We start from the raw sequence: 20,852 nt of genomic DNA on the forward strand, positions 1-20,852 counted from the left end.
AAGAGACCAGCGAGGGGCAGGGAGGAGTGAGCCAAGGGGCTGGCAGGGTACATGGTGCTACCCTAAAGAGCCCTCCCAGCTGAAGGGCCCTGCCACGGTCGCACCTGCCACAGTGAGCTGGACATGGGCACGAATCTGGCCCTGTGGCCCATTGGAGGCAATGCAAGTGTAGTTGCCAGCGTCATCTCGAGTCACCCGGGCAAAATGTAGGGTCCCAGCGTTGTCTGTCACCCACTCTGGAAGGCTGCTCCCATCTGCAGGAGTAACAAAGGGAAATTATGGAAAGGATCAGGGTTACACAGATGGCTGACAATGCCTCAGTCCCTCACCTTGACTCCAAAACACAGGCAAAGTCCAAACTCCTCAGCCAGGTGTTAGAAGCCCCCCGTTATTTACCCCTCTTCCAATTCTTCAGTCTCACCTCTTCCTCCTATTGCCCTGTGTGACATTTCACTTCTGCCAAACCAGACTCTGTTTGGGCCCAGATTGGCCCTGTCCCTACCCCGCTGCCTGTCACTTCTCCCTCCTAGAGCCCATTCCCACTCTTTGCCATCCCAGGCTGTAGATGCATTTTGAGCCTCACCTCTCCCAGAAAGTTCCCCCAGACCTGAGCAGAGGGAGCCTACTTCCTCCTCAAAATCTACAACTCTACTCTCTCACTCTAGGTGGAAATGTCAAAATTGGTCCAACCTTTTAAAAAACAATTTGCCAACTCACATCAAGGGCTATAAAAATGTTCATACCCCCTTTCATGCGTAATTATTCCAATTCTGGGAATCTTTCCCAAAGGAAATAAACCTAAATCCAGAAAACTTTGGCTTAAAGATGTTTATTGCAGCCTGGGCACGGTGGCTCAAGCCTGTAATCCCAGCACTTTGGGAGGCCGAGACGGGCGGATCACGAAGTCAGGAGATCGAGACCATCCTGGCTAACATGGTGAAACCCCATCTCTACTAAAAAAATACAAAAAAACTAGCCGGGCGAGGTGGCGGGCGCCTGTAGTCCCAGCTACTCGGGAGGCTGAGGAAGGAGAATGGCGTGAACCCAGGAGGCGGAGCTTGCAGTGAGCTGAGATCCAGCCACTGCACTCCAGCCTGGGTGACAGAGCGAGACTCCATCTCAACCAAAAAAAAAAAAAAAAAAAAGATGTTTATTGCAGTAATGAAAAAAATGGGGGTGGGTGGCTGGGAAGTTAACAACCTAAATCTCCAACATTTAAGGAACAGTTAAGTAAATTACAGTGAATCTAATCGTTGAAATATTATTAGGATCATCAAAACAAATATTCATGAAGAGCATATAAAGATGTGGGGAAATGCTTGACAATGGTAAGTAAAAGAGGGTATAAAATTACAGTTATAAAAAAACATAAAAATAAACGCTTTTTAAAAATATTTTTTAAAACTACGTAGTTATCTGTATTGTCTACTTCTACAATAAGCATGTCTACAGGCATGCACCACCATGCCTGGCTGATTTTTTAATTTTTTGTAGAGACAGGGTCTCCCTATATTGCCCAGGTTGGTCTTGAACTCCTGGGCTCAAGCAATCCTCCCACCTCAGCCTCCCAAAGTGCTAGGATTACAGGTGTGAGCTACCACACTTGGCCAATCATGTAAATTTAATAACTGAAACTATATATACAATAAAACTGCTAGGTAAAAAAAGAAAAACATACACACAGAAAAAGAAGACATATACCCAAAGACGATAAATGGCAGGACTGTGCATTTTTTCCACCAACTAATATATTTTTTTTTCTTTTTTTTTGAGACCGAGTCTTGCTCTGTCGCCCAGGCTGGACTACAGTGGCACAATCTCGGCTCACTGCAACCTCCACATCCTAGGTTCAAACAATTCTCCTGTCTCAGCCTCCCAAGTAGCTGGGACTACAGGCACATGCCACCACCCTTGGCTAAATTTTTTTTTTTTTTTTTTGAGACAGAGTCTTGCTCTGTCGCCCAGGCTAGAGTGCAGTGGCGCGATCTCGGCTCACTGCAAGCTCCGCCTCCCGGGTTCACGCCATTCTCCCGCCTCAGCCTCCGAGTAGCTGGGACTACAGGCGCCTGCCACCGCGCCCGGCTAGTTTTTTGTATTTTTAGTAGAGACAGGGTTTCACCATGTTAGCCAGGATGGTCTCGATCTCCTGACCTCGTGATCCACCCGCCTCGGCCTCCCAAAGTGCTGGGATTACAGGCTTGAGCCACCGCGCCCGGCCAATTTTTTGTATTTTTAATAGAGACGAGGTTTCACTGTGTTTGCCAGGATGGTTTCCATCTCCTGACCTCGTGATCCGCCCACCTCGGCCTCCCAAAGTGCTGGGATTACAGGCTTGAGCCACCGCGCCCAGCCTCTCCCAGTATTTTCTTTTTTTTTTTTTTTTTTTTTGAGACGGAGTCTCGCTCTGTCGCCCAGGCTGAAGTGCAGTGGCCAGATCTCAGCTCACTGCAAGCTCCGCCTCCCGGGTTCACGCCATTCTCCTGCCTTAGCCTCCCGAGTAGCTGGGACCACAGGCGCCGCCACCTCACCCGGCTAATTTTTTGTGTTTTTAGTAGAGACGGGGTTTCGCCGTGTTAGCCAGGATGGTCTCGATCTCCTGACCTTGTGATCCGCCCATCTCGGCCTCCCAAAGTGCTGGGATTACAGGCTTGAGCCACCGCGCCCGGCCCTCTCCCAGTATTTTCTAAAGGAGCCCATGTAATTTTTCTTTTTTTGAGTCAGAGTCTCACTCTGTCACCCAGACTCTAGTGCAATGGCATGATCTCGGCCCACTGCAGCCGCTGCCTGCTTCAGCCTCCTGAGTAGCTGGGATTGCAAGCATGTGCCACCACACCTGGCTAACTTCTGCATTTTTAGTAAAGATGCGGTTTCACCATGTTTGAAACCAGTTTGAGGCTGACCTCAAACTCCTGGCCTCAAGTGAGCCACCCACCTCGGCTTCCCAAAGTGTTGGGATTACAGGCGTGAGCCACTGTGCTCGGCCTCCATGTAATTTTTATGTTGGAAAAGATAAACGATTTTGGAAAGGGAGAAGGGAGGACTTTATAGCATTGTCTGGACCAATCCAATCACTTGTTGCCTTGAGTCGTCTTCCATGTTGTCCAAGGCTGTAATCTGACCTCTTCTGTGTCTGGCTTTTTCCTTCCTAACTCAACTATACATCAGCCCTGCATTGCTTGTCTAGTCTCCACATTTCTGGGCACGGTGCGGGGCCCTCAGGTATGCATCTGATCAGTGGCCTGCCCTGCCTGCCCCCACCCTATGCTGGCACTATACCCACCTGCCCGTTCCCACTTAATAGTGGGCTTCTCTCGGCCTGTGGCTGAGCAGGGTACCGTGGCCTCCTTGTCAAACTCCATGCACTGCTGCGGCTGGGGTGGTGGTGTGAACTTGAGCTTTTCTGTTTCAGCAGAGGGTGGGTGGAAAGAGGAGGAATTGGGGCCGCTGGAGAGGCTGTGGCCAGGCCTGCTGCTCCCTCCCCTTTCCTCTCCTGCCTAGCCGGGAAGGGTGCTCCCCCAAGACATGCTGGCTCACCCAGCACTTGGACACGGGCTTGCGCCTCGATGCTGCCAGCTGGGGTGCTGCTCACACAACGGTACCATGTCCCATCGTACACCTCCACGTTGTTGATGCGCAAGGTCCCATTCTTGAAGACCTCGAACCGTGAGTCCTGCAGCACAGGTGAGAGGCCTCAGAGCCTGAACCCACATCCACCTCTCCCTAGAGGCTGCCTCCAGGGAAAGAGTGCTATGGAGGTGAGCACAGAAGAGGGCAGGTGGAGGGAAGGCCCCGCCCATCCAATAGTAACATTCTTCTTTCTCACCTCTGAGATGAGCATCTGGTTTCTGTACCAGACAACTGTGGGTTTTGGTGTGGCCTGGGTCAGGCAATGCAAGTAGCCGGGTTTGCCCTCCTCCAGCTGGCTGTCTTGGGGCTTCTTCAGCCAAGTGGGCACAGCTAGACGGACAGGAAGGAAACAGTGAAGGCTGCTTCACAGGTCTCCAAAACCAAAGGACCCAACTCCAAGAAATTCTACTACCATTCTAGGCCCTGAGTTCAGAAGCCCCATGCTACTCAGATGGCAGGAGTTTCCCTTTAAGGAAGACCCAGGTGCCAGCACCTTTTTTTTGTTTTTGTTTTTTTCTTTTAAGACAAGTTCTCACTCTGTCACCCAGACTGGAGTACAGTGACACAGTTATGGCTCACTACAGTCTCGAACTCATAAGCTCAAGTGATTTTCCCACCTCAGCCTCCCAAATAGCTGGGACCACAGGTATGCACCACAATACTTGGCTAATTTTTGTATTTTTTGTAGTGATGAGGTCTTGCTATGTTGCCCAGGCTGGTCTCAAACTCCTGGTCTCAAGCAGTCCTCCCTCCTTGGCCTCCCAAAGTGCTAAGATTATAGGTGTGAGCCACCACATCTGGCCACCAACGTCTTTTGAACATTATCTTAGTTAATTGTCACATTAATTAACTTAGTTAACATTATCTTAGTTATAAATCCCCATGGTAGGCAGGGAACGGTGGCTCACACCTGTAATCCCAGCACTTTGTAATCCCAGGCCGAGGCGGGAGGGTTGCTATAAGACACTGCACTCTAGCCTGGGCAACAGAGTGAGACCCCCATCTCTAAAAAAACAAAAAAAAACCCCAAGATATGTATTCCAACACCCATTTTACAGCTAAGAAAACAGATGTTCAAAGAAGTAATAGTGGCTGGGTACAGTGGCTCACGCCTGTAATCCCAGCACTTTGGGAGGCCAAGGCGGGCAGATCATTTGAGGTCAGGAGTTCAAAACCAGCCTGAACAACATAGTGAACTGAGATCACGCCACTGCACTCCAGTCTGGGCAGAAGAGTGAGACTCCGTCTCAAATTAAAAAAAAAAAAAAAAAGAAGTAGCAGTAATGGTGATGTGCTAATACCCAATAGTGATAGAATTTAAAATTCTCGTCTATGTGACTCCAAAATTCATATTCTTCCTTTTTTTTTTTTTTTTTGAGACAGTCTCGCTCTGTCACCCAGGCTGGAGTGCAGTGGCACGATCTTGGCTCACTGCAAACTCCACCTCCCGAGTTCACGCCATTCTCCTGCCTCAGCCTCCCAAGTAGCTGGGACTACAGGAGCCTACCACCACACCCGGCTAATTTTTTGTATTTTTATAGACGGGGTTTCACCGTGTTAGCCAGGATGGTCTCCGTCTCCTGACCTCGCGATCCACCTATCTCGGCCTCCCAAAGTGCTGGGATTACAGGCGTGAGCCACCACGCCCGGCCCCTTGTTCTTCTTATTACACCATAAAATGCCAAGGCGCAGTCCTCAGAAATCTGTTCTGTTTTAGTCACATTCACTCATCCAGTGCACAACTTTCAATACAATATGAATGGTTGGTTCCCAAAACTACATCCTGATTCCTGTAAATCCAATTGCCTACTGGCATTTCCAACTGGATATCCAACAGGCATCTCAAACTTTATGTGCGCTAAAGGGAGCACCTGACTTCCCCCAAAACCTGCTCACTCATTTTCCCTATCTCAGTCAATAGAACTATCCAGTCAATTAAGAAAGCCAAAAAGCTAGCCTTGTCTTCTCTCTATACCCCACCCCCATCACACTCATTCTACACAAACCCTATCTACTGGGGCTCCTAAATATATCCTGAATTTGACCACCTCACCCCCACCACTACTGTCTCTGTTCAAGCTCCTTTCAGTATCTCCCCTAGACTATTACAGTCATCTACTAATGGGTCTCCTTGTTTATACTCTTGGTCCTAACATTCTAGTCTCAAAACAGCCAGAGTGATCTTCTGAAAAATCAGTCTTCCACTCAAAACCCTGCAAGGTCTTCCCATCCAATGTGGTGTGGTAGGCTGTTTGCAATGATAGTTATAAACAATTCTCCCATCCATTTCATCTCTTTGCAATGTGATGTTGACACTTTCCCATCAAGAGGTGGAGTTTATTTATTTGTGTGTGTGTGAGACAGGGTCTCACCCATTACCCAGGCTGGAGTGCGGTCATGCCATTATGGCTCAATGTGGCCTCAGCCTCCCAGGTTCCAGCAACCCTCTCACCTCAGCCTCCCAAGTGGCTAGGACCACTGGTGTGTACCACCATGCCCAGCTAATTTTTTTTTTTAGTAAAGACAGGGTCTGGCCATGTTGCCCAGGCTGGTCTCAAACTCCTAGGCTCAAGCAATCCTTCCATCTTCACCTCCTAAAGTACTGGGATTGCAGCGTGAACCACTGCACTAGGTCATAGTATATTTTTCTAGTCCCTGGAATCTGGATGACTTGTGACTCCCCTTGTCCAACAGAACACAGTGGTAGTGTTGCAGCTTCCACTTTTGCCCTCTCGGAACCCAGCCACCAGGTGAGGAAGCCTGGGCTAGCCTACAGGAGATGCCATGTGGAGGAGAACTAAGGCACCCTGGTCAATACCCCCTGTCAACTGCCAGACAGGTGAGTGAGGCCACCAGGGACCAGCCAGCTCACCACAAACATGTGTACACCCAGCTGATAGCACACCAGGTGGATGAGCAGGCCCACCTGAACCTGTCCACAGAATCGTAAGCATGTCAATGGCTGTTGTTTGTTGTTTCAAGTCACTATGGTTTTGGTTTTGTTTGAGACAGAGTCTCGCTCTGTCGCCCAGGCTGGAGTGCAGTGGTGCGATCTCGGCTCACTACAACCTCCATCACCTGGGTTCAAGCGATTCTCCTGCCTCAGTCTCCCAAGTAGCTGGGATTACAGGCATGTGCCACCACGCCTGGCTAATTGTTGTGGGGTTTTTTAATTTCTTTTTTTTTTTTTTTTTTTTTTTTGAGACGGAGTCTCGCTCTGTCGCCCAGGCTGGAGTGCAGTGGCCGGATCTCAGCTCACTGCAAGCTCCGCCTCCCGGGTTTACGCCATTCTCCTGCCTCAGCCTCCCGAGTAGCTGGGACTACAGGCGCCCGCCACCTCGCCCGGCTAGTTTTTTGTATTTTTTTTAGTAGAGACGAGGTTTCACCGTGTTAACCAGGATGGTCTCGATCTTCTGACCTCGTGATCCGCCCGTCTCGGCCTCCCAAAGTGCTGGGATTACAGGCTTGAGCCACCGCGCCCGGCCTTTTATTTCTTATTTTATTTTGAGACAGAGTCTCGCTCTGTCGCCCAGGCTGGAGTGCAGTGGCGCGATCTCGGCTCACTGCAACCTCCACCTCCACCATGTCCGGCTAATTTTTGTATTTTTAGTAGAGATGGGTTTTCATCATGTTGCTCAGGCTGGTCTCAAATTCCTGACCTTGTGATCCACCCGCCCTGGCCTCCCAAAGTGCTGGGAATACAAGGCGTGAGCCACTGCGCCCAACCATTTTTGTATTTTTAGTAGAGATGGGGGTCTCACCATGTTGGCCAGGCTGGTCTCAAACTCCTGACCTCAAGTAACCTACCCACCTTGGCCTCCCAAAGTGCCACCACATTTTGAAGTGGTTTGCTATGTAGCAATGGATAACTGATGCCGAAGCCAAAGTCCTTACTAGGTTTTTACAAGACCTAGGTAATCCAGTTTCCACCTCTCAGGCAACTTCAACCCCTCTCACCATCGTTTATTCAACTCAAGCCACACAGGCGACTACTGTTCCTCCAACATACAAGGCCATCTCCATCTCAGGGCCTATCACATAGCTGGCTCCCTTCTTAATTTAAATACCAGCTCAAATGCACCTTTTACACAAGTCTTCCCTAAACTCCCTCTGGCCCTGCCCTTTCTCTATCACTTGCCCTATTTTATTTTTCTCCCTTGTTCTGCTGGCAGCTAAAATTATATTTGTTCATTTGATAGTTTTTCTTACTGGCTTTGTCACCCCTACCAGAATATGAACTCCCCAAGGAGAGGGGCTTCTGCCTGCTTTGTTCACAGTTGCATCCAGTACTGGGAACAGATCTAGCACAAGGAAAGTGCTCGACAAATCTCTATTGACTGACTGCATTCCCAGAGTTCTCCATCCTCTGGGCTCTACCCTCTAACATCCAGCACCTGATCTGGCCCTGTTTGCATCACACACTCTCAAATGCCACAGGCCTCCTTCTCAGAGCATAGCAAGGGACACTGGTGTGGCTCAGTCAGTGCCAGCTTCAGTTAGCATCTGTGGAATGACTGATTAAAGCCGGTAGTTCCCAAACTTGAGCACACATGAAGTATCACCCAGAGCACTTGTTAAATACACACCTGCCTGGGTCCCACCCCTAGAGTCTGGGTTGGGAGCTGTGGAGTGGGGCCCTGAATTCTGCATGTTTTTCTTTTTTTTCAAGGCTCCAGCAATGTCCTAGACATTTTTTTGGAGACAGTCTTGCTGTCATCCAGACTCCAGTACAGTACTGTGATCATAGCTTACTGGAATCTCCAACTCCCGAGCTCATCCTCCAGCCTCAGCCTCCCACATAGTTGGGACTATAGGTGTGTACCATCATACCTAGCTAAGTTTTTAAATTTCTGTAGACACAAGGTCTCACTATCTTGTCCAGCCTGGTCTCAAACTTCTGGGCTCAAGAGATCTTCCCATCTCAGCCTCCCAAAGCCTGGGATTATAGGTGTGAACCACTGCACCTGGCCTGCATTTTAAAAAGTATCCCTAACGAGGCCAGGCGCAGCAGCTCACGCCTGTAATCCCAGCACTTTGGGAGGCCAAGGCAGGTGGATCACTTGAGGTCAGGAGTTTGAGACCAGCCTGGCCAACATGGCAAAACACTGCCTCTACTAAAAATACAAAAATTAGCCGGGTGTGGTGGCACACACCTTTAAACCCAGCTACTTGGGAGGCTGAGGCATGAGAATCGCTTGAACCTGGGAGGCAGAGGTTGCAGTGAGCCAAGATCACGCCACTACATTCCAGCCTGGAGGACAGAGCGAGCGAGACTCCCTCTCAAATAATAAAAAAAGGCCGGGCGCGGTGGCTCAAGCCTGTAATCCCAGCACTTTGGGAGGCCGAGACGGGCAGATCACGAGGTCAGGAGATCGAGACCATCCTGGCTAACACGGTGAAACCCCGTCTCTACTAAAAAAATACAAAAAAACAAAAAAAAAACTAGCCGGGCGCGGTGGCGGGCGCCTGTAGTCCCAACTACTCGGGAGGCTGAGGCAGGAGAATGGCGTGAACCCGGGAGGCGGAGCTTGCAGTGAGCTGAGATCCGGCCACTGCACTCCAGTCTGGGCGACAGAGCGAGACTCCGTCTCAAAAAAAAAAAAGAAAAAGTATCCCTAATGAAAGCAGGTGATTCTCAGACCTCAACTGGAGGAAGGCTTGACTGTGCATCTTGCCTTTGCACCTGCACTGTGAGTGTCCTGAGCACCTGTTACACGTGTGCTGTGATTCCCACCCAAATCACTGCCTGAGCGTGGGTGCATGTCTTCTAAGATTTCAGTATCCTAATGGGAACACTAGCATCATAACTTCACATTTACAAAGCCACTTTCATATTCAAATCTTTTTGCAAAGTTACCCACTCAGAAAGATTATAGTAATATAAAGGTAAGTGGAAGAAGCAGATTGTAAAATAGTTTGTACGTATGTCTGTCTCTGTGTGCATATTGTAATTTTTATTGTGTATCCTTTTAAACTACCACAAAAGGTTTGGAACAAGGCGTGGCATAAATAAATAAGTAAACAAATCCCTATGCCTGTAGCAAGGATATAAGGGGTTTTTTTTGTTTGTTTTGTTTTGAGATGGAATCTCACTCTGTCGCCCAGGCCAGAGTGCAGTGGCACGATCTCGGCTCACTGCAACCTCTGCCTTCTGGGTCCAAGTGATTCTCCCCCCTCAGCCTCCTGAGTAGCTGGGATTACAGGCACGCACCACCACGCCCGGCTAATTTTTGTAATTTTAGTAGAGATGGGGTTTCACCATGTTGGTCAGGCTGGTCTCAAACTCCCGACCTTGTGATCCACCCACCTCGGCCTCCCAAAGTGCTGGGATTACAAGCATGAGCCACCACGCCCAGCCAGATATAAATGGTTTATCATGTGTACTTTCATTCATATTTCTTGCTTTTCTCCCCCTTTTTTTCATAAGTAATATGTTTAATAAAGAAATTTGGAAAGCATAACAAACTAAAACAAATTTTAAATCACCTATAACTTTGTTCAACATTACCTCCCAAAAAAGAAAAAGAAAAATCATTTTCATCTACTTCATTTGGCCTTTTCAACCACCTTGTGGGGTAGGTAGATTACTGGCTCCATTTTATGGATGAGGAGACTGAACCCAAGTAAGGTGGGTGATTTGCTACCATCGTCACTCTGTGCGTTGGGAGCATAGTAGGACCCAGGTCTCTAGACTCCTAGTCCATTGCTCTTTCCTCTGCACCCAGAGGACCGTTTTCCTGTGAGGACTGTCACTATTTCCTCCGGGGCACCCACCCTAACCCCTGTGCCTGGCTCTCTACTGTCTACTCCGACTCCCAGTAGTGAACTGATTTCCAAGCCTGCAGGGCCCAGAACTGAGAGGGCCTCAGGTGAGCACCAGGGAAGCCTCTGTCCATCACACCCAGACCTGCGTTCCCCTCCACCTCTCCTTGACCTTCAGAGCAAAGGTGCTCACTGGCCACAGTGATGTTGACGTCCTGTCTCCGCTGACCAGCCAGGTTGGCCGCGTGGCAGGTGTAGACACCAGTATCACTTTCAGCAATACTGGCCAACACCAGTTCGTGGCCCTTCTGGTACACCCTGCCATGGGTGGGCAGTCGGACTCCTGCGTGCTCCCACCACACACTGGGCTCTGGCAGACCCTTGGGGGGAAGGCAGGTAACACGCTCCTCGCTGCCCGCTGTAAACACCCGTGGCTCAAATAGAGGCATGTCTTCAATCTCTGCAAGGATATAAGTGGGAGGAATGGCCCGATTACTGTGAGTCTCAGGGTACATGATGTTCTCCCACAGCAAGCCTAGGCCCTTTTCCAGCCAAACCCTCCCCTGAAGCCCTCTGCATCTCCTCCTACCCCCAGCATCCGCTTCTTCCCCTGCCCTCCAAGCTGCTGAGTAAAAACAGGAGCCTAAATCTCTATGTGCCAAAAATGTTAAAGGCAGTCCCCACGTCAGCACCCCAGACCCAGAGACTCACCTGCTAGATGAAGTGTGGCCTCCAGGATGACAGGTGGGCCCCTCTGCCCCTGGCCGATACAGCGGTAGACCCCTGCATTGCGTGGCCGGACCTGGGTCAGCAGCAGAGACCCGTTGGCAAATACTGTGGCTCTGCGAAGGTGTGGGGGGCTGCAGAGGGGAGAGTGCAATTTGGAGAAAGTGGCCAATAGGCCTACTTCTGGAAAGGAATGCAAGGGAACCCCTTTCCTACAAAAGTCGGAAATGTAGTAAGGAATCGACCAGGAACAGGGCAGAGAGAAGGAAGCTGATACTCCACACTGGTGTGTGTGCCTGCATACACTTGCTCAGGTGTATGTGCAGGTGCGTGTTCCAACTACAAGAGATCAGATCGGGAAGCAATGAGGCAAATGACAATGCAGGTGAGAGACAGAGTGATATGGTTTGGCTGTGTCCCCACTCAAATCTCATCTTAAATTGTAGCTCCCATAATTCCCATGTGTTGTGGGAGGGACCCAGTGGGAGGTAATTGAATCATGGGAGTAAGTCTTTCCCATGCTGTTCTCATGATAGTAAGTCTCACGAGATCTGATGGTTTTAAAAAGAGGCGTTCCCCTGCACAAGCTCTCTCTCCTTTGCCTGCTGCCATCCATGTAAGACGTGACTTGGTCTTCCTTGCCTTCTGCCAAGATTGTGAGGCTTGCCCAGCCATGTGGAACTGCAAGTCCAATTAAACCTCTTTCTTTTGTAAATTGCCCAGTCTTGGGTATGTCTTTATCAGCAGCATTAAAATGGTCTAATACACAGAGTAACCACCATGTGCAACTGTCAAGACAGGGGAGCCACCATCCCGCAGGGCCACGCTGATAGGGCACCCAGCTCCAGAATCAGATACCCCTCAGCCATACCAGGCAGGCTACTGATGATGTCCTCAGGGCTGAAGCCAAGTGGCATCCAAGTCCTTAGCCTAGGAAGTCACACCCCCAAGGACCATGGTCATGCCCGATACTACAAAGGTGTTCTATGCTCTCCTAGGGTCCAGGCAAGAACAGAAGTCCCTGCAGTGGGGCTGGAACCTTCTAGAGGTGTTTGCTTCCTCCAAAAAGTGTGTGTGTGTGTGTGTGTGTGTGTGTGATGTCTTTGCCACACTGGATCATGCTATCTAGATTGTGACCACCTGATTACCAGGTCTCCTGTGTCTCTCTCATCCCTGGGGTCTCTACCCTTCCATCCCAGACGACCCATGTGGGCAGTGGGGAGAGAGAAGTAGAACCACCACTAGCTCAGAGGGCCTTTGTGCAAACTGGAAAACAGCTCTTCCTAGAGACTCTTCCCTGTGTTAGACTCATCTTATAAAAGCAAAACATTCAACTGTGTCTGTTGGAAATTTGAAATAATACATGTACAAATCTGTGATGTCTGTGATACGAACCGCACCCCTTTCTAGAGAACGCATGTGTGTGGCACATGATACTGGAGCGCTCCCAGCCAGATGCCTTACCGACTGCGGTTAGTGATGGGAGTCTCATCCTCAAAGAGCCACTGCAGGTTCGGGGGTGGCTGGGCTGAGAACTGGCAATGGAACATGGCTTCCTCATTCCTCGCTACTATCACGTCCTGGGGTGCCAGCACCACCCTGGCAAAGCTTTCATCTGGAGAGGGAAAGATGGGGGAGCAGGCAGGCTGGGTGGTGAGGCCCTCCTGTATTCACCTCATCCCTTCCGCCCCCACCCCAGGCTCACCAGCAATGCTCAGGGTGAAGTTCTGGCTGCTGCAGGCCTGGCCAAAAGCATTGTGGGCGCAGCAGGAATAGAGCCCACTATGCTCAGGACCAGCTGGCCGGAGCGTCAGGTTCCGCTCCTTGCTGCTGACTGTGTTGTTGCTCTGACCATCAGAAAGGGGGGTCCCATCTCGGAACCATTGGTAGGTGGGCCTGCAGGGCAGACACAGTCAGCAGTGGCGGGGAGGGGTACTCAGTGGCCAGTGGAGAGGATACAGAATCAGAGAGTCAGGGCTAGACCTTTCAGTTTATACATGGAGAAATGGGGACTGGGGAGGGAAAGGGACTTGCATAAGGGCACACGGTAATTCTGATTCAGGGACAGAATCAAGTTGAGATTAGATCTCTCAGCTCTACACACAATGTGGCCCACTCTTCAGGTCACCAGGGGCCGGTATAGGGCAACATCTCGGGGGAGGCGGGGTGAAGAACACTGTGGTGATGGAAGGAGTGGTCACAGAATGGAGCGAGGTAACATCTGCATAGAGTCCAGGATTTGGGGAGACATCCCTGTCCGGAATAACCCTCTCCCATCCCCACTTCCTTGACTCCTTACCGAGGGTGCCCATCAATGTGACAACGAAGTGTGACCTGGGTCTGTGGCTGGATCTCAGCTTCTGAGGCTGGATGCTTCAGGACCACAGGACCTGCCTCAATCCCTGTAGCAGAGGCCATGGCTGCAGTGAGGGGCAGAGCAGGGCAAGGGCGGGAAGGCAGAGGGCAAGGAGGACAAGCAGGAAGCTGTGGAACCTCGAGGCTCTGTGCCAACAGACACAAGGAAGCCCTGGAGGCTGAGGCTGAGGCTACAGGTACCAGATACTAAGTGCCTGCCTGGTCCCTGGCAGATCAAGTCTGACACTTGGCCAAGGGCTCAGCCACCCTTTTCATTTGCACAAGCATGCAGCAGATAAATGGGCCCCAGACTTGAAGGAAAAAATTTTTGGAAAAATGTAACTTTTAATTCCCTCTTATCCACGTGAGCAAAAAGGGCTGATGATAAATGCATTCTGCCTGCCCCACTTAACTGGAAATGGGAGAACTTGAGGCAAGGGAGGGGTCCCCCAGGCTTCAGTCATTGAGGGTCTGACAAGGGGACTGGGCACAGCCCCCCTGGCTCTCACATTTGATGTTGAAGGAGGCATTGGCACTGCGGGCTTCTTCTCCAGTGACATCATCCCGAGCCACACACTGGAAGGTGCCAGAGTCCTGCAGCCGGTCCACAGCTGCAAAGCTCAGGCTACTGCCCTGGGTGAAACGCCGTTCTGTGTCCTGGACAGGTGCCCCATCGAGCAGCCAGTACACATGTACCAGGCCCGGAGCCTCAACCTCACAGCGAAGCAGCGCCCGGCGCCCCTGCAGTGCATCCTGGGAGGACGGCTGCTTGATGAAGACGATGGCTGCCTGGGTACCTGTAAATGCAGACAGAGGAGAGGCAGGGTCAGGGGGAGCTAGCCTCTGTCCTAACACAGGCCACCCTGTGCATCCAATAAGGATGGAAGAGGCATCCAATAAGTGCAGGTGTGAAGGATCATGATGCCACAATTGCAAGAGTCCCTTGAAAAACTTTTCTTTTTCTTTTTGAAATTTCTTTCTCTTTTTTCGCTCTTGTCACCCAGGCTGGAATGTGGTGGGGCGATCTCAGCTCACTGCAACCTCCACCTCCTGGGTTCAAGTGATTCTTCTGCCTCAGTCTCCCGGGTAGCTGGGATTACAGGCATGAGCCACCATACCCAGCTAATTTTTGTATTTTTAGTAAAGACAGGGTTTCGCCATGTTGGCCAGGCTGGTCTCGAACCCCTCACCTGAGGTGATCTGCCCGCCTCAGCTTCCCAAAGTGCTAGGATTACCGGCGTGAGCCACAGTAGCCTCTCCTCAAAAGGTCTCAAGACCAGAGAGGCACACAGAACACAGTTACAGTCACATAAATGCCAAATGAATGGGGTGGGCAGGCAGTAGTGACTCTGGAGCACGAAGGAAGAAAGGATCCCCGAGGGCTGGCTGCACAGGGAGGCTTCCCAGCAAAAGAGAGCCTGGGCCTGCAGGGTCAGAACACAGGAGGTTTTGATGCCAGGCTGAGGAGCCAGGGACATTGCAGGTCACTTTCCCCTAATCCAGAATCAGGAGGTTTAGTAAAGTTAAATCATGACCCAAACAGCACCCTGGAAAGATGGCTTCATTCACGCCCCTCAACAGTGCCAGCATCAGAGGTGGCCACAGACAGGATGTTTTGAATCTCACCCACAAATGCTCTGCAGCCCAACGTTCCCCAGATGCTTCTTTGAAAAAACCCACCCCAACACTGGAGAAGCCAGTATTCTCTAGAAACCTGGGCTGCTGCCAAAGACAAGCCATCCTGTGTCCTGTTCTTTTTTTTTTTTTGAGACCAAGTCTCGCTCTGTCAGCCAGGTTGGAGTGCAGTGGCGAGATCTTGGCTCACTGTAAGCTCCGCCTCCCGGGTTCACGCCATTCTCCTGCCTCAGCCTCCCGAGTAGCGGGGACTGCAGGCACCCGCCACTACGGCTAATTTTTTGTATTTTTAGTAGAGACGGGGTTTCACCGTGTTAGCCAGGATGGTCTCAATCTCCTGACCTCGTGATCCGCCCGCCTTGGCCTCCCAAAGGGCTGGGATTACAGGTGTGAGCCACCGCACCCGGCCCCATGTCTTGTTCTTTATCCCTAAGAATCCATCTGTGGGCAAGGTCAGCTTCTCTGTGGTTCCAGAGTTCCACTTGAAGCCATTCCCCTTCCTGTACCATTATAGTTCAGCTCTGGCCACGGGGTCCCTGCAACCAAAGGTGGAACCGCAGTCAGTGGGAACAAAGGAAAGAGGAAGAAGCCTACACTGCATGGCAGATGGGTTTAGGGAGGCGGAGGGCAGAGCCAAGCAGGTGGGTGGCATGGTTACAGCGGCGGCAGGAGCAACACACTGGGCTTTGTTCTTAGCCCGCGTGGGCGCCTTGCAGAGGCCTGGAGCCACTGGGCCTTGAACACAGAAGAGGACTCCCCGATCCCCCACCCCAGAAGAAGAAACGGGCCACCTGGAACTGCTACACGAAGCAGCAGGCTCTGCCTTGAGCCAAACTGGCTGGGCAAGTGCAGAAAGGTACTAACGGGGTCTTCTCTATCCCTTCCCAAACCACTGGAAACTAATCCAAGTCCCCGGAGATGGGGTTCTGTTCTTTACGGCATGAGAATCAGTCTCCTCATAAAGTCAGTGTCAAGACAATTCCAGGATCCCCCATCCTGGGTCCAGATGAGGGGCTGCCCCTGGTGTTGGTCCATCTCCCAACGAGCTCATAGGTGCCAGCCCGCATCTCCTGACACAAAACCCAGTCACAGAGCTGGAAGCAGCTCAGAGCAGCCAACTCTGTGCTCTTCCCAGCTCCACCCAGAGACTCAGAAACAACCCTCAAAGCATCTGATCCTACAATGAGGAGTCACATTCCCCACTGCCAGGTAGTGAAGTGGACACACCTCTTGCAGACAATGCCAGGCACAAAGGCACCCAGCAAGCACTGCCTGAACTGAAGTGACCTCGAAGGAAGCGTGGGGCAAGAACTGATACACAGAATACTTCTGGAGCACCTCTCATGACGCAGATGAGCGGAATCAGACTGAGTCCCCAGTGGGCTTCTGCAAATGTGACTCACCAAAATCCTAGGACCTTTTTTTTTTTTTTTTTTTTTTGAGACGGAGTCTTACTTACTCTGCCACCCAGGCTGGAGTGCAGTGGTGCAATCTTGGCTCACTGCAACCTCCACCTCCCGGATTTAGCGATTCTCATGCCTTAGCCTCCCGAGTAGCTGGGATTACAGGTACGCGCCACCACGCCTGGCTAATTTTTGTATTTTTTGTGGAGACAGGGTTTCACCATGTTGGCCAGGCTAGTCTTGAACTCCTGACCTCAAGTGATCCACCCACCTTGGCCTCCTAAAGTGCTGGGATTACAGACATGAGTCACGGCGCCCTGCCCAAAATCCTAGGACCTTTGACCCAGAACTCCAGGAGCCTTGTCAAAGACCAAAGAGAGATCATCTGCCCTCGAAGTGTGGGCAAGCCCCCACCTTCCCCGCTCATTTTCTGCAGACATGGTGGGGAGCCAGGAGTCTCACCCACATGCAGGAGCAGTTAAGGGGCTGGAATCAGACAGGCGGAGCTCAGATCCTCACCTGTTACATTCAGTGTGTCTGACCTTGAACAAGTAACATAGACTGTGTCTCAGCTTCCTCTGCCTCTCTCACAAGGCTGTCATGAGTTGTAAACCTGGAAACACATGAAGTGCCTTGCAAAGGGTTCACCTTCAGTAAACGGCAGCTACTGTTAATATTCTTATGATCACCCTTCCTGCTCAAGGACTCAACTTCTAAGACTAGAAAGCTCTCCATTTGCCAAGTGCCAGGACCACTCCCAGACCCTGGAGGGGGAGGAGCCACCACAGCAGAGAAGTCTAAAGGGAATAAGCAGGTGGTGGGTGGGATAGAGGGGAAGGGGACCTGGGTTTGCAGGAACCACAGACCACCTGCCACAGAAACCCAAGCTGGGAAGAGAGACAGCGTGACTCAGAGACCCCAGCTCAGCCTTGGCCACCCCCAGCTCAGCCTCTAGCACCCACTCCTGGGGCTGGGACTGGGCTGCTCCATAGCTGTGGTGAGAGATGCTGCATTCCCAGACTGCCACTCAGAGCCCCCTGCGCCCCAACGACTGGGCCTGGGAAACATCAAAGCCGGCCCCGAGGGGGCCTCTGTCCTGACGTCAGCTCACAGCAGGTCCTGGTTAGTGCTTGGCTGGGATAGACTTTAGATGTTTCTTTTTTCTTTTCTTTTTTTTTTGGGGGGGGTGGAGAAGGACAGAGTTTTCATTCTTGTTGCCCAGGCTGGAGTACAATGACATGATCTCAGCTCATGGCAACCTCTGCTTCCCGGGTTCAAGCGATTCTCCCGCCTCAGCCTCCCAACTAGCTGGGATTACAGGCATGCGCCACCACGCCCAGCTAATTTTGTATTTTTAGTAGAGACTGGGTTTCTCCATGTTGGTCAGGCTGGTCTCCAACTCCCAACCTCAGGTGATCCGCCCACCTCGGCCTCCCAAAGTGCTAGGATTACAGGTGTGAGCCACCCCGCCCGGTAGATGTTTCAAAGGGCAGAAAATGCAGCTCCCAGGCCTGCTCGAAGCCCCTGGCCCCTGCTATAAGCACCTCAACCATGAGGCTCCTTATTCAGGTTAGCCCAGTGCTGTGGCACCCATGTTTGCTCAGAAGACAGTCTGTGGTGTGCCCAGCCTGGCCATCTGCCCAGCCTGCAGGAGGGGACATTGCTCTGCTGTTTGTTGTTGGGCTATTTTTGAGATAGGGTCTCATTCTGTTGCCCAGGCTGGTGCACAGTGGTGCAATCACGGCTGACTGCAGCCTTGACCTACAGGGCTCAAGCGATCCTCCCACCTCAGCCTCCCAGGTAGCTGGGACCCCAGGTGTGCACCACCATGCCTGGCTAGTTTTTTATAGACACAGGGTTTTGCCATGCTGCCCAGGCTGGTCTTGAACTCCTTAGCTCAAGCGATCCTCCCACCTCGGCCTCCAAAGTGCTGGGCTTACAGGCATGAGCCACACTGTGCCCGGCTTTGGTCCGCTGTTTTGTTTTGGGTAAGCAGACAAAGGAGCCCTGGCAGAAAGGTCAGACTCCAAGAAAGGAGCTGGGACGTAAGGGACTCTACTTTTGCTTTGTCAGAAGCTTTGCTGATAACAAAAAATGGAGGACAGCAATGACAGAGAAGGCAGGCGTTTCGGGATGGAGGTGGTACCTGCCTCAAGGTGATGTAGTCACCAGCACATTCCTGTCCCCTTCCCCTGACCTGAGTATGCCCCCAGAACTGTGGTCTGGGAAAGGTCCTGGGCTTCCCAAGGTTGCCTCCTCTTTCGTCATCAGGCCATGCTACGCAACCCCCTCCACTGCACACAAGCCCCCATGGAGATGCAGGCCACGTGACCCCGGAGGCAGCCAGCTCCATGTGCAACTTTGCTGCTGACTAGCGACGCTACCTTACTGTGGCCTCTGCATGCTTCTTCTTTGCCGTGAAATGAGGACAGTGGCCCCACCATCCCGCCTAAGTGAGGGCTAACGGGTTCACATTCGCAAAGCCCACACATGGCACAAAACACAGAGGGTGCTGCTTCCCCGGTAGGATCCTGCCGCACCGGGCTCAGCAGGCAAGAAGCCCTCAGCAACGACAGGCAGGCAGGGCCATCTGCCGACACCAGGCGCCGACCCCAACAAAGCCGGAGCTGCAAACACCCAATAAGGACATCTTCCAAGCCATTTCCTTGGCTCCCTAACAGCCATCTATATGCAGACACTCACTTTGCCTGCGTCTCCTGCGCCTGCCCTCCACCCCCACCCCCGTCAGCATCTGGTCTGGTGCCCACCCTCCGTGCTGCTCTCTGGGCTCGGGCCCAGCAGGCCCATGTGTGTCTATGTGTGCGTGTATACACATACATATGTGTAAACACAATTGTTACACAGAGCAGAGAGCAGCAGGAAGTTTTTCCTAAGCACTCCCACTCTAAGTAATTTTGGCTGCTTCAATCCAAGGATCCATCTGGGCCACTCAACTCCCCATCTCTCAGGAGCTAGAACTCCTGGTTTAGGAAAAACACCCCCAGGACCTATATAGGCCCCAGAATCTGCCACACATCACTGTTCGATTCTGTCAATCAACTTCTCTCTCTCATTAAAGAAAATGCCATCTGGCCGGGCGCGGTGACTCACGCCTGCAATCCCAGCACTTTGGGAGGCCAAGGAGGGCGGGTCACGAGATCAGGAGTTTGAGCTTGGCCAACATGGTGAAAGAAAATGCCATCCTTCAGATGTCTCAGGGCAAGGGTGAGATAGAAGGACTGGTTGAGTGAGGAGCTTGATGCTACCAGCCCAGAAGTCCTCCAGGAGTGTGCTCCACAGAGGCATGGGGATTTTGCATGGTGGAGCATGACTCTGAGTAATTGCAGGATCTCCCACACCCAAAGTCAACCAGCCATACACATGCCTCTGACTCTTCCACACCAGCACCACACTAAAGACTCAGTCCTTTGGCCGGGTGCGGTGGCTCACGCCTATAATCCCAACATTTTGGGAGGCCAAGGCAGGTGGATCACCCAAGGTCAGGAGTTCGAGATCAGCCTGGCCAACATGGTGAAACCTCATCTCTACTAAAAATTAGCTGGGCATGGTGGCGCATGCCTGTAATCCTAGCTACTTGGGAGGCTGAGGCAGGAGAATCGCTTGAACCAGGGAGACAGAGGTTGCAGTGAGCTGAGATCACGCCACTGCACTCCAGCCTGGGTGACAGAGCAAGATCCATCTCAAAAAAAAAAAGACTCAGTCCCTGGCTCCACAGCCCAGGTCCCTGTAGGGGATATCCTGACTGCCAGATGGCCCCTAGAGTCCAGGCCAAGGTGGGTGGCTCCTGTAGGGCATACATAGACCCCCAAGGGAGACGTTTGCCAGCTTCCCAGTGTAGGGAGACAGCGCCAGGCCACGGGCCAGAAGCAGCAGCCCTCAACCTGAGAAGCATAAGTGTTCCAGGGGAAGAGCAGCCCCAGGTCTCCCTGACCCACAGAGGACAAACTTCCTCTCACATCCCCACCACTTGGAAACTCTGAAGGCCAAGCCAGAGGGCCCAGGGTGCCTCCCCAACCCCAGAATAGCCTACCTAGTGCACCTCATACCTTGAAGATCTGACTGATACTCTTGACTGCTCTTGAGCCACCCCAAAGGTGTGTGGCCCAGAGACATTTTTTTCTTTTTGAAATAGGGTCTCACTCTGTCACCCCACACTGAAATGCAGTGGTGCAATCACGGCTCACTGCAGCCTCAACTTCCCAGGCCCAAGCAATTCTCCCGCCTCAGCTCCTGAGCAGCTGGGGCCACAGGCATGTGCCACCACGCCCAGCTAATTTTCAAATTTCTTTTGCAGAATTGGGGTCCCCCTAGGTTGCCCAGGAT

The 20,852-nt window shown here is 51.7% G+C and overlaps 1 protein-coding gene across 3 annotated transcripts in view; it reads right to left on the bottom strand.

The window, feature by feature from the left end:
- LOC105489582 (protein tyrosine kinase 7 (inactive)) overlaps positions 1–20,852 on the bottom strand; it is an 83,936-nt gene that overhangs the window by 19,585 nt on the left and 43,499 nt on the right. For all 3 annotated transcript variants that reach the window (XM_011754479.3, XM_011754481.3, XM_071097024.1), the window contains exons 2-11: positions 13,980–14,267; positions 13,415–13,517; positions 12,821–13,011; positions 12,580–12,730; positions 11,101–11,249; positions 10,583–10,849; positions 3,824–3,957; positions 3,535–3,670; positions 3,281–3,400; positions 105–254 (exon numbers count right to left, since the gene is read on the bottom strand). In XM_011754479.3, the coding sequence (XP_011752781.1) occupies positions 105–254; positions 3,281–3,400; positions 3,535–3,670; positions 3,824–3,957; positions 10,583–10,849; positions 11,101–11,249; positions 12,580–12,730; positions 12,821–13,011; positions 13,415–13,517; positions 13,980–14,267 (1,689 nt within the window). The remainder of the gene's footprint in view (positions 1–104; positions 255–3,280; positions 3,401–3,534; positions 3,671–3,823; positions 3,958–10,582; positions 10,850–11,100; positions 11,250–12,579; positions 12,731–12,820; positions 13,012–13,414; positions 13,518–13,979; positions 14,268–20,852) is intronic.

This window comes from Macaca nemestrina, chromosome 5 (assembly GCF_043159975.1).
Source record: "Macaca nemestrina isolate mMacNem1 chromosome 5, mMacNem.hap1, whole genome shotgun sequence".
NCBI classification, from domain to species: domain Eukaryota; kingdom Metazoa; phylum Chordata; class Mammalia; order Primates; family Cercopithecidae; genus Macaca; species Macaca nemestrina.